The 14428-nt window shown below is 33.2% G+C and overlaps 1 protein-coding gene across 6 annotated transcripts in view; it reads left to right on the top strand.

Annotated features, from left to right (window-relative positions):
* The window catches only part of Gulp1 (GULP PTB domain containing engulfment adaptor 1), a 271076-nt gene that overhangs the window by 244734 nt on the left and 11914 nt on the right, over positions 1 to 14428 (top strand). For 3 of the 6 annotated variants that reach the window (XM_076866246.2, XM_076866247.2, XM_076866248.2), the window contains exons 8-12: positions 207 to 323; positions 520 to 600; positions 998 to 1090; positions 10245 to 10469; positions 12294 to 12432. In XM_076866246.2, the coding sequence (XP_076722361.1) occupies positions 207 to 323; positions 520 to 600; positions 998 to 1090; positions 10245 to 10469; positions 12294 to 12432 (655 nt within the window). The remainder of the gene's footprint in view (positions 1 to 206; positions 324 to 519; positions 601 to 997; positions 1091 to 10244; positions 10470 to 12293; positions 12433 to 14428) is intronic. The other 3 variants (XM_076866249.2, XM_076866250.2, XM_076866251.2) reach the window with 3 other exon arrangements.

Genomic DNA, 14428 nt, shown 5'->3' with positions numbered 1-14428 from the left:
GCCATTGAATTAATGTTAGCATGACCTCCTTCACTTATTTACTCATCCCTGTCCCTATCTATTGCTCCTTTGAAGTACTTCCTATGAATGTCTTAGAGTACCTCATGCGAGTGTGTTCTATTAATTTAAAGTACAGTTTAGCATATTATGATTAAAATGCAAATATTTTTTTGTTTTGTTTTTTGTTTGTTTGTTTGTTTGTAAAGGCTGAAGAGATAACTTTAACAATTGGCCAAGCATTTGACCTGGCATACAGGAAATTTCTAGAATCTGGAGGAAAAGATGTTGAAACAAGAAAACAGATTGCAGGGTTACAGAAAAGAGTGAGTAAACTAAGCTTGTTGTTTCACATTTGTATGCTGTAAGTACAGGGAAGCTTGCATATCATCAAACAAATTTAGAAGGCCTGCCATTAAATTTCCCCCACACTGATTGGAACTGCTTTCACTGTGTTCCTATAATTTTTCATTCCTGATCCCCTGCACAGTTTTTAACTATTTTATATTGAATTCCCACAAGAACTTAGTGTTCTCATGTGACTTTGCTTCACTTCCTGATGCTTCTCATGGGGATCAGAGCAGCAGAAGCAGCAGATGCTGGGTAAGTGGTTTCCCATGCAGATCAGATTCCTTTGTAATTAAATTACACCCTTTCTCCACTCTTCAAAACATCATAGGCAAGTTTCACTGTCTTGTGGTTATACTCCAAGATTATGGGTATAGATTGCACAGTGCAACAAGAAAACACAAAGATGACACATTAGGAACATAAAATTTGCACACACATAAAATGTACTTTAAATTGAATTTATCTTTCCAGTGACCTAGAATCCTCTATAATTCCTATTTTGTAAAATAACTTTCTCCCCTGTGCACAAAAGAGTATATTAAAAATACATATGTAAATAAAATGTTATTTGTTAATGTAGTCGATGTAATAGCCAATATTTACCAAGAAATACTTCTGAAAGTTATTCAGTACTCATTTGCTTTTTTAGATCCAAGACTTAGAAACAGAAAATACGGAACTTAAAAATAAAGTACAAGATTTGGAAAATCAGTTGAGAATAACTCAAGTATCAACATCTCCAGTAAGTGTATTGAATATGTGTATGCTTTCCTTAAAACAAGATTATATGGTGATAAAACATTCTCTGAGTTGTAAATTCTGCAACAAATTATAATACTTTGTGTTCCATAATTTAAAATTAAACACAGATAGGGATGAAGTCTGATAAACCAGGCTAATTAAAAATTAAAATTGCCTCTGGGGTTCAGGCCAGCGTTGTTTTCCATGTTGCTCTTTCCCTTTTGTTTTCTAAAATAATCCAACCTCCCATGTGTTCTTAAGGTTTAAGGTTATCTTTCTGTTTGTAATTTATTCTTTCTTTCATTCTTATTGATTAGCATTTACTGAGGTCAGTTTTAATGACCCATGCCTGTCTACTCCTGGAGTGCTGAACTTTGTTATAGGAAATGGACTGATACCGAGACTAAACATGGTTTCTTATATTACATGGCAAGCGTTCCCACTGGGAGTGAGGCAATTTTATTTCAGACACTGAAATAAGTGGCTGCTTCTGCCGACAACACTCAAGTACTTGTAGTTAAATTATTTATTTCTGACTTGCCACAGTTTTGAAATCCTTTTCCCAATACCATGTATGACATCATTATTATTTGATTTGTGCAGAAGGATATATTTTGAAAGTAATTGAAATTGAAAACAATATTTTTTGTAGGCAAAATGTATTTAGGACTTTATTTTTCCTTTTGAATCTTCTGTACCACTGTAATTAATCTCTGTTAATGTGTATATTTTATTGTTATTATTAAATATTTAAAATTAATATATAACTTATTGAATGATACTATTAACTGAAACACAATTGTGGTCTAAGTAAACTTTTGAAAGAATTTTGAAAATTTTCATATGTAGGTATGTAATTTTGTTTACATCTAAAAACTCAAAATAGTTCACCAGCTCATCATTATGAAAAATGCTTCTATAAAAAGCTGTACTTATGGAGCTGGGGTTGTAGCTCAGTGGTAGAGTGCTTGCCTAGCATAAGTGAGGCACTGGGTTCAATCCTCAGCACCACATAAAAATAAATAAATAAAAATAAAGGTTAAATTCTTAAAAAAAAAAAAAAAAGAAAGAAAGAAATTGCACTTATGGCTTCAAATGTGGCATGCCTTGAAGATGGGTCAAAAATTTTTTTTTAGTTATAAACTCACACTTTCCACCATTCACACTGAAAAAGTTGGGCTTTCCATTGCTTGTCATAGGTTTTGTAATGTGGGGCTGATGTGGCTGAAAAGACAGAGGTTCCCAGGAAGGTACCTGTGTAACTATGAGAAGCACATTGAGGCGGTGGGGTATCCTCTTTGAGTTCTGGCTTTATTATAATTATGCCTTCCTAATTTTTCTCTTCACTGTTTACTACTCTCAAGGATTACAATTTTTCTCTTGCCTCCTTCTTCCCAAGTGACAGAAAATTAGCTCCAATACTTTCTTCAACTTTTGGTACCCAAATGGAATGTGTACCCTTTTTGTTGAAATTTTATATAAACTATTCTATGAGACAAAATATAAAAATAAAGGGGAAATTACTTTTTCAAGGAGTCTTAAAGACAGTTGTTTGTAGAATCTATGACAAATGCTTTTGTATTGGCAAAGTTATAAAATGGATGCATCATCATTTTGGATACAGAAGCAGAGCTTTTCCACTGTGTTTTTGCTTTATTTGAAGAAAGAACCCTGAGGATACCATGTTGAGGGGCAAGATTTGGAAGGATTAGAGGGATTTGAGGCATATTAATAAAACTGTTTCCCCCTCCTTTTTCCCTGTGTCCTCCAAGTTGTCAATTTTCAGGAACAGAACTGGTGTAACTAATGAGAGGATGGGTTAGGCTTGGTTCTGATTATCTGTTGGGTTTACCAACTCACCTTCAGAAATGGTAAGGGGTAAAAGGAATGATTCGATGATCATTGCATTCATTTTTTTGACCACTTGACTGAAATAGCTATTATATGTGGTAAGCAAGAAAGTTAATGTAAATGAAAGACAGAATGTGAGCATATTCATTTATTCAGAAGTTTTCATTGGTAGAATCAGATATACAAAACAAACAAAAACCTATTAAAATAGCTAGTCATTAAAATGAATTGGCTCTTAAAATATTAACCCACTTAATAATTATTTTAGGTGTTGTGTTCATCTCAGATTGAATCTATCTGAATGTATGCTTCTAAGACTACAGTTAATAGGATGAATCAAAAGAAGAAATCATTTTTTCTGCATTTTACACTTAATTCTCAGGTGTAGAAAATAATCATTGTAAAAATAACTCAAATTCTAACTTTGTAGTGTATTTATATTCTTTTGCCACAGTAATATCTTTGTGCTTTTTCTTTACCTTAGAAAAATATTTGTTAAAACAAATGTTCAGCTTCTAAAGTCTTACATGATTTTTTTAATCATGTAAGATTAAATCTCATACACTAGAACATATACATCTTCTCTAAGACAGAATCCTGTTAAGTAAGATAGACGAGGCACAGAAAGACAAATAAAATACTGCATCATGTCACTTATATGTGGATTCTAAAGAAGTCTAACTCACAGAAGGAGAAAACAGAATGATGGTTACAGCCTACAGAGGTGTAGTGGGGAAGGCTGAACAAGGTGAGACTTGGGTCAAAAGAAACAAAATTTCAGTTTGACAGGAAGAATACTGTACAACATGGCACCATCAATAATCCTTGAGAATTACCAGGGTGTTTTAAATATTCTCACCACAAAGAAATATGTATGTGAACAAAAGAAACAAATTATACGCCTGTGAACAAAGGAAAATAGAAATTATTTGATTCTCAAAATACCTCAAGAATATTTTTAAACTGCTAAAATTTAAATGTGAAATTAAGTGTCAGTGTTTAAAATGTAAATTACTGACATAACTGATTAAATCAAATGGTTTTGAAAATATTGTTACAGGCATTTGTTGATTTGCTCTCATTTTTTAAACTGATTATGAACAAACACTTTTGCCTTTCATTTACAAGCTTAATTATGTAGCTGTGAAATAAACTAATGTAACACTGAGTGCAAGTATATTTATTTCATATCTGTTAAAATGAGCTACCAATTTTCTGATATTAAAATTTAAAAATAAATTTATCTACACTTATTTAGTATGAAACGTTGCCACTTTAGAAGAGTTGTTGATGATTCAAGCAATTGAAGTTAAATTTGAAAAAGACAATGAAAATTGTAAATAATTATAGTATCAACTTAAAATATGAGCATCTCTTGTTTAATTTCTTGCCATCATGCTGGAGCAATGAAATTTCTTTTGAACTAAAAATGTTTTACATCAGTTTTTTCTTTGAAATTTGAATATCAGTTTTACATAATCTAGAGCCAGAACACAAAGCACCTCACAGAAGCCACCCAGCTGGCAAAGTGACTGTTCACTGAGCTCATGACTCTGGAAAGGAGACCTTATAGGTTTTGTTTGTTTTGAGTTCAGAGGATAGAATTCTCCAAAACTGTCAAATTCACAATACTTTGTTTCAAGGATTAATCAGGAACCCATATTTTAGGGGAAAATTGAAATGAATAACAAGTCCCATTTTGTACACTGAAATTATGATATAGATGGGTTTATTTTATACAATTAATTTGTCATAGTATTCTCCATGAGCTTTCAGTATGTTATGTGACATGGCCTCCCAGGACTGATGGTTCTTCACAACTGACCATTCCAATCCAGAATGCTTACATGTCTCCTAAGTACCACCAATTGGTTTAGTCATGGGTTTCTTTTCTGGCAAATGAAATATCTTTTGATAATACCCATAATACATACCTCTGCAACACACTGAGATTGTGGAAATCTTTTCACTGGTTTTAGAAATTGGGTCCTTATTTTAAACGATCATTTAGATACACTGAGAAATTTCCGTTACTTGACTGTGCTGTTTGCTTTTTGCTGTGTTCTAGTGGTTTGGCAATAGATTAGAGGTTGGGTTTTCCACCATTTGGTTCTAATTATCTAGGAACAATCTGATTTCCATTTATTACATTCACATGGCAGTGTTGCCTGTATTTATATTAGAAAAAGGGTTTATTCTGCCCTCCTAGCCTCATGAACACCTCCAGAAGATTGTTCCATTATAAGATGTGGGTATAGAAAGTTAAATCAAATTGTTCCTTTTGACTCTTACGTCTGAGTGCTTACATTTAACTTTGCTGGCTCTAGAAACTTTTAAACAAATCAGACTATTGCCAGGAAGTTAAATGAATAAAATTGTAGTTCTACGGAATACTGTTTTTTCTATTGCAGAGTTAAATAAATGTTCTTTCAGTTAAACCCAATATTAGATAAAATTCTACTTTTATGTAATCAAGTATGCAGCCCCTGATTAGACTTGATAAGACAATTATGACCTAAAACGTGTATTTCATTGTGGGTAAACAAACCTGCTTGTTTATTTTTTCTAGTGCTTTCTAACCTACTCTTGAAGTCAGGATGGGCAAGAGCAGATTGTGAAAAGTCTCAATTACACAACAAGCCAATGCAAATCTTTAAACAAAGGCATAAATGTTAAACATGAACATTGGTACAAGAATATTTGGTGCCCACAAAAAGTGAATTACCAGTCCACAACTTCACTCTCATAATTGCTAGTTTTTTAAAAAATGATTCAAAAAGAGCAAATTCCATTCAATGAGAAGTAAATCCATTCTCATTTCATTTGCGACTAGAAGTACCTGGTCAAGTCTTATAGTCACTCCTTCTTTCAGTTTTCTCTGTTCTTTGTGGATAATCATCTCCACTTAATTTGCAAGATCCTTGTGAGAACTATTCGATAGTAGGTCTTACAAATAAGAAAGAATATAAGCCAGCTATGGACCTAGAAAACCGAAAAACAAACAAATAAACAAAAAATATTCCTAGTGCTCTAAATTTAAACTGGAAAATTCATTACTTTTGAAACTTATTTAAGAAGTGATGTTGACAACGTGGCATAAGAATGAACTTTGAAAGTATGAATCTGCATGACAGTCTAGAAAGGTCTGCTAAAACATTGTACACACTACCATTATACTATCCCATCATCAGAGTTCTTTTTTATATTCTTTTAACTAGAAAAAATTAAAACATCTCTGTTTAAATTATAAACTTGAAGGAATTCACTTTTTAAACTTAATCCTAAATAGAATTTTGAATCTTCACTATTTTTATAGCTGTTTTATCTTGGAAATTGTTTGTTTTACATTTAAAATGTATTTAGGGATTTCTATTGCCAATGCAAATTAATAGCACTAATAATATTTCTGTGTCAATATTTCTAGAGATATTATCACAAAACTTTTTAAACTTTAATTCAGTTTTTGCTTTAGTTTAAAAGTGCTCAGGATTTATTGATAGGATTTAAACACTGTTGTGGCATTTTACCTTGATGAAACATTTACTGCAAAGCTGTGCTATGGCCTAAATGTACCTAAAGCCACAACTTACTGAGGAAAAAATAGCTATAAAACTTCAGCAACAACAAATATCAAATATTGACACTCATTATTAATATAACTTGACAATCTAACAAATTCTGCAGAATTAACATGTAATAAGTTAAGCACAGATTTTCTCTTAGCATTACATTTTAAATCCTGTGCATACTCCTGAAGATCATAACACTTGGAATTATAAGCATAAAGGGTGTGTTAAGTAGTGGTGCCATGTGATCCTATGGGAAAGCCTAAAATATTTGGCTTCTTATCATCTGTCAAAATACTGACAGAAGAAACGCCCAAAGGATCAAGCTTTTATCTAAGCAAAGTAATTAATTCTTTAAAAAGATGAACAGTCTCAAGTAGCTAAAAATAACTGCTAAAAACTAATAATAATTCCAGAAATCTTACACTTAGTCAAACCACACAAAACATTTAATCTAGTGACAAAAAAGCTACTGTATACCATTTAGTTGCTATGTCCATATACTTATTCCTATTTCTTTTTTTTTTAAGAGAGAGTGAGAGAGGAGGGAGAGAGAGAGAGAATTTTTTTAATATTTCATTTTTTAGTTATCAGTGGACACAACATCTTTGTTTGTATGTGGTGCTGAGAATCGAACCCAGGCTGCACACATGCCAGGCGAGCGCGCTACCGCTTGAGCCACATCCCCAGCCCTACTTATTCCTATTTCATTAACACTGGTGAAGAATTAGGTGCTGCTGACATGTACTCACATACTTCAATGTGCCAGGCTTAGATTTCTTTCTTACAATGAAAGAGATATTACATCTAATTTCTTGACATGAATTATTCCTAGGTTAGGGATCACAAACCCAAATGTCAGTAAGCCCAGGCTGTGACAGAAGAGTGTGACATGGGCATGTAGAGGTAGCAATAAATTTGAGAGCACAGGCCCACTTCAGAGACTCAGTAGGTAGTCAATGTCAGTCAGTGATTCTTGTCCAAGTCCGTGGGCCGACTTTATGTTGCTAAATCTCCAGGAGTATTCTGGATTTTAATGTGAAATCTCTTTATTTTACCTGAAAACAGCTAATTCAGTATTTTAAAAGACCCACATGACAGGGAGGGTCTTTCCAAACAGGGAGGGGAAAAAAAGCCAAATTACCAATGACACAAAGAAGACCTGTGAGAGAGTGTTAATCTTAAACTCACTATACCCAAATTATTGCATTACCAGATATGCCTACTGTATCCATTTTAAAAGTGAAATTGCCTTTAATTGGGGAATTTGAATACTTGATTATTTTCATATCATATACAAACATCATTTTTACATGTACCTTTCCACAGAAAGTAGTACTATGTGAATCCATAGTATTAACACCATGACAAAAATACTAGAGTGCTTTTGTATTAGGTTATGTTGGTCTTCAGTCTGTTTTGAAGCATCTAGTGAATATTTTGGGGCCATTATTTGTCATAAACCAATATAGAATATTTCCATTTAATTTTTAATTCAGGTGATACCAAGGATATTTACTACTTACTATTTTACTATACTTTACTAAAAATATGAACAACTTATGTTTTAAGAAAAATATAGTAAATTTAGGCAAATATTCATTGAAAATTTAATATGTATTCATAAAATACATACATTTATGTATATAGTACTCCAACGTGTTATATAGAGTATTTTGGAAAACAAAATTGCTGGCACAGGGAGCTTTTAGTTGTAACCAGAAAACTAAGTATAAGGAGGCCACTAATGACAGAATCACTCACTAAAAGATACATGCCCAAAATGAATTTTTTAAATTATAGCCTGAATTATCCTTATATAGTTAAACAGATGAAGAAATATCACTATGGAGATCAAGAGGGAAGTCAATAATTTTAGAGCTATATATACATATTAATAGAGTGATATATAACTGAAATGATCAGAGATGTTTCTTCCTCACTGCACCCTTCGTTCAATGTAAATATTTCACTTTACACTGTCTCCTTTCCCCCTCTGCTTCTACAGTGTGTAAAAAGGTGACTCCCAGGTAGAGGATGTCCCTCAAACTTGTTGGTCCCTTCTTTTTTTTTTTTTTTTTTTTTTTTTAAGAGGAAAAGGACTTTATTAAAAGACATGGGGTAACACAAAGAATGTACACGGAGACTGGAGAATGGGGTTGGGATGATGAAGCTTTCATTGAGAAACAGCTAAGGTCATCCTTTAAGGTCTCTTCTAATTCTAATTTTAGTTTGGTAACTCTTCACAATGAAGCTTGTCAAAATCGGCTGCCTCTAAATCTTATTGGGTGTTGAAAAATCTTTGAAGTGTGACTGGCAGCTGGGGAATCCAAGTCCAGACCCACACCCAGTGTGTGATCTTTCAGCCTGGATCACCTGGGATTGTCAAGGCTCCCAAGCAAGTCCTCTGGGGAACTGCTCTCCCCATTCCATCAGGATCAGTGAACAGCTGGAGGAGTTTAGCCCAGCACTCGCCCCACTGGACAGCCATGCTTTCTTGTATTTCAGCATTTCGATCATTTGTTCAGAGGCATCTTTACAGGGTCATTGGCTGAGACTGCCTTGAGTGCTTTTGCCCAAACTGCCTTTTGGTTCTCCTCTATGACTCGTTTTTAGTACTTTTCTACTCCTAGCTTCACCCTTTTTCCTCTCTCAGGACCATTGGCCAACAACAGCGCAAAACCCTTAGGAACTTCTTGTTCAGGCTCCCTCAGCAATGAGGCAATGTCCCACTTCTGCAGTGATGCTTCTGAACTTTGCCCACTGCCATTTCATGGGGAAAATGGAGCCTGGATGGAACAGGCACCTTCTTTCTGGCCTTGCACTAATGAGCTCACAGTCAGAGTAAAAGGCTTAATCGTTACTTTCATTTTGGCTTGTTTTAATTGACTTCTGTGGCATCTGGCAGGTCAGTGTTCTCTCCAGCTCAGCTCTTGAGAGCAGGTTTTTATGTGGTTAGGGAAATAACCCCCAGAAGCCTTCTAAAGACTGATATTCAGACCCAGTTCAGGGTATTATTTGCTTATTTTTTTAAAATTATCTCTGTGATTTATTTGAGATTCTTCAAGAGTCTCTCCCCATCTCCATTGTGCCTTGCCATTAGAAACTCCTCACTTTGTAAGGAAGGTCACCGCGACTGCATACTGTTCTGAATTTTGGCTATGTTTCTTAGTCATAGAAGAATAAGTCACAGATCTATGGGTCTTAATTCCTATTATAATAAAAACATGTTACTCTTGCCATTAGTAACATTGGAAAAGACTGATTTGAAGATTGAATCTAAAACACATAGTGTAACCCATTTTTTGTAGATTCTACAAAGCTGTAACTTATTTAAGAGAGTTACTCCTCCTTCAGTGACTAATCTTCTCTTATTGCAATAGTTTCTCTTTCCATCTCATTACCCTGAGGACTTCTCCAAAATAAAACTGGGGCTCTCCTCATTCCCTGCTCTAATCCCTTTCTCTCAGGTCCCCATGAAAACAATATTCTATTTTAGATATCTAAACACAAAATATTTCCCTGAAAAACGATCAAGCTGAGCAAGTGAGAATCTTGAGAACCCCCACAGTAGGAGAAATCAACTTGAAGTACATGTTTTAATTTTTTAACATTATTATGAAATAATCATATTTTCACAAAACACCTTTTTTACACATTCGTTTTCATGTATTCTTCCCATTCCTCCTTGCCTTCTTTATTCTCCTTAGTGTTTTTCTCTCTGTCGTTCTTTCGCAGCTGCTGCACAGAACGTCTGGTCATGAGCCACACAGGTTTCAGAGATGCTCATCCACTTTCTGGCGTAGTGGTGACGCTTCATCTCCCTGTCTAAACATGTCTTCCACTTCTGTCCCTCCTGTCAACTCGCCTGATTCCAGACTATCACTGGGACTGTTAATACCACCGCCTTCTAAAAGTGGCCTTCCCAGGCCAGTCAGTCAGCGCAGCATTTCAAGACTACATGTAAATTTTCAAAGCAGTAAATTTCTTTTATTATCCCCCTAATTTTTTATACTTCTAGAAATGTGCCATTTCTATACTAATAAAAAAGTCAGGTAGGTCTTGAATTAATGTGATGGAATAGGAGTCTCTGTGTGTGCCATGTTCATTTCTTTTGGTTCCCCTATATCAGAGTTTCAAATAGAGGGTGGTTATAATATAGAAATCTAAAAGATGAAATAGGACAAGTACATAAAGTACCTGAAGGACCCACCAGTCACGGCAATTGGGAAATCAGGTTCTTGGTGATACAGGTACAAGCAGCTTCAGTAGATTTCAGTGCAAAAAGAACAAAGTTTAGATGGAAATTAAATAAGTGGTTGGAAAAGGAAAACTACTGCCTCTTTCAAGAAGCTTAGTCTTGAAGGGAGGAGAAAGAAAGACAACAGGAAGGAGGAGTAAAGAGTAAAGGCATTTTTGGTCAGTTTGTTTTGTTTTTAATGACAGGAAAGATTTAAATATTTTTACATCCTGAGAAGAAAGGAAGAAGATATGGAAGCCAGGGAGGTATGGGAAGTATATTATTCCTGAATAAGAAGGAAGGGCAAGGGGTACAGTAATTCAATATTTAACAAAAGGTGACACAATTTTGCCGCTTGAAGAAATGCACTTAAAACCATTTTAACAGAATCAGAAACCTTTCACTCTGTGTGTACACAATCAGCCTCATGTATATTTCTTAAATCTCATGCAACATCAGTGAATCAGAAAAATGAGTGTAGTCTTAAATCTCTAACTTCAATAAGAACCACTTGAAACAATCCCTGATAAAGGTGTAGAGGAAAAGCATATTTTTCCTGTATCCCTTTTCAGAAGGGAAATTCTTTTTCTTTCATTCCTGATCAGATAAGATAGTTTCCATAGGAGGTCACACACATATATATTTTTCCACTGGTTGGTAAATTGATGATTGTTTCATATTCATGTTACTTCTTGGCTACATTTTCATTTTTGTTTCCCTGCATTTGTTTAGTCCTGACAAACATTTATCTGATAATTCAATAATATTATTGGTATCTTGGTGATTATTAATTTATTTTATAAGGCACTATTTATTATAGAAAACAAGATGAAATTTTTCAGAAATGAGATAAACTACAATAAATAACCGTTTATAGTCATTGTACTTATCAATACAAATTAAAATATACTTTAGTTTTTAAAAATGTATAAATTGTTCATTTCATATAAATCTTTATACTTGGGAAGATGAGTTACTTACGTTCTATTATTTCTATTTAAAATGTATAACCTTATACAAAATATATTACTGAAATCACCTCGTTATATGTATAGTTTCTAACATATTTCTAATTGTCTGATAAAAGTGGAAATAATTTTAGGTATACAAAATTCTAACATCTTGGGTATCCATATAGACTAGCATTGCCACCCTTATTGCCATCAACTTTGAGAATATTGCAGACATTTTCCATTGCTTTCTTGCAAATGAGCATTTTACCACAATTTAAGCCACATTAAATTGTTAATTTTTTGATTTTTAAAAATTATTTATAATCAGAAGATGAACTAGCCTATTTTAATATACCATCTTTGGTTGACTGCTGACCTATTGTCAAATTAATTGGGGTGCTTATTGAAGAATGTGTATTTTATTTTGCTTTATTTTACTGCATGATCTATAGAATGTCAAGTTTTATGATTCAACAAAATTTGTTGTTTATATGTATTATTTGTATGTATTATTATGCATTTGAAATGCTTAGCGTTGTAATGTGGTAAGTGCCTATATGAAATGCCAACTAATTCATATCATCTTCATTGCAGGCTGGCAGTGTAACACCAAAGTCACCCTCCACTGACATCTTTGATATGATTCCATTTTCTCCAGTATCACACCAGTCCTCCATACCTACTCACAATGGCACACAGCCACCCCCAGTACCTTCAAGATCTGCTGAGATTAGTAAGCTTTCTAAATAAATAAATATTTCTTGCTCTATTTGGATACATTTTGAATTTTAATTAACACTGTGAGAATTGCATATCTTCACAAGCTCACTAACAACTCTAATTATTAAAGTGTTATGTTTTTCTGTATGTGCCAAATGCAGCTAATTTACTTTATAATTCAGAAAGTACTACTAAAGACATCCTTGTTTGGAATTTGAACCTACTGAACAATGATATTTTGGTGTAGGTTTACTTACATCATAATAAAATTGTTTAGTTATAGGTTTATTATACTTGGGATTATATCAGTAATTTTTGTAAAAAATAACTGGAGGTAATAATTTTAGCTATTTTTTAACTTTATTAATAGATCCTAGTTTAAATATTACTGTTATAGACTATATAGGTATTTTTGGTGGAAAATATATAAATTACATCAATTCTATGAATCAGTTTATATCTTAATGATATGTAAGTTTTGTTCCCCACTCTCAGGGTTTCAAAAATGCTTAAAAAACATTGCTTTTATGTTTTATTTTCAATGTATCTGGAAGAAATATCAAAGTACCTTTTTTCTAAGTTAAAAAGCATATAACAAATGTTCATTTTGATATTTTACCTGCATATTGATCTGTCCCTGTCAGAGAATATGAAAAAAATAGTGTTCAGTGGCCATAAATCAGTCACTAAGCCCAAAGGGAAACTGAAGAAAAGAGATCTTATGCTTTACTGAATTCTTTCTCATTAACACTAATACATTTTGAATATAACTCTCAGGTTTTAGTTGAAGGCTTTAATATATGACAGGACCTATATATTTCTTTTCACCTATGGAAAACAACATCATGCATTGCTCATGTTGTGTACTTAATTCACTTACAGGACTTAAGTAAAATATTAGGGACATTAAAATCAACTTATGAAAATATTTCAAAACATCAACTCAAAATAGACTTTGAAATGGGCAAGAATTTTGGGTAAAATCCCAAAAAGCATAGGAAAGAAAAGCAAAAATGGACAAATGGAACTACTTTGAACTCAAAATTTTCTGCATAGCACTGGAAACAACAGAATAAAGAAACAACTTACAGAATAGGAGAAATATTTGCAAGTTACATCTGGCAAAGAGTTAATATCTAGAATATGTAAGGAACTCAACCAGTTAATAGCTAAAGGAAGAATTTAAAAATGGACAACAGATCTACATAGACATTTCTCACAGGAAAACATACAAATGGCCAATAGTTTATGAAAAAACATTAAATCTTTCTAATCATCATGAAAATTCATACCAAAACCATAAGAGAAATCATCTCACTCCAGTTAAAATGACTATTATCAAAAAGACAAAAGATAACAAGTACTGGAAAAAGGATAAAAGGGAACTCTTGCACATTATGTGAATTAGTATGTCCACAAAAAATTAAAAATAGTAACGTGATCCAACAATCCCACTACTTGTTGTATATCCAAAGGAAATGAAAGCAGTTTGTCAAAGACACATCTGGACATCTATGTTTTTTGTACTACAGTTCACAGTAGACAATAAATAGAAAGAACTTAAGTGTCCATTAATGATGAATAGATAAAAAAAAAATGTGGTACGTATATTCAATGGAATATTTTCAAGATTTAAAATGAATGAAACACTGTCATTTGGGAAAATGTAGATGGAACTGAACATTATTATATTAAGTGAAATAAGCAAGACACAGGAAAAAGAAGTAGCATGTGATCACACTCATATGTAGAATACTAAAAAGTTGATCATGTAGAAGTTGGCAGTGGAGCTGTAGTTACCAGAAGATGGGGAGAATAGGGAGAAGGGAGGGATGGGAAGAGGTTACTCAATTGACTCAGTCACAGTTTAATAGTAGTAGGTATGCTATTGTACAATAGAGTGACTTCAGATAATGAAAATGTGCTGTATATTTTAAATAGCTAAAATAATAAAATAATTTGGGAATTAATATTACTAAGGAGGTGAAAGAGCTCTATAATGAAAAGTA

Source organism: Callospermophilus lateralis, chromosome 9, assembly GCF_048772815.1.
Source record: "Callospermophilus lateralis isolate mCalLat2 chromosome 9, mCalLat2.hap1, whole genome shotgun sequence".
NCBI classification, from domain to species: Eukaryota; Metazoa; Chordata; class Mammalia; order Rodentia; family Sciuridae; genus Callospermophilus; species Callospermophilus lateralis.
The sequence above is the reverse complement of the archived record's forward strand: the minus strand, read 5'-3'. Positions and strand labels throughout refer to the sequence as shown.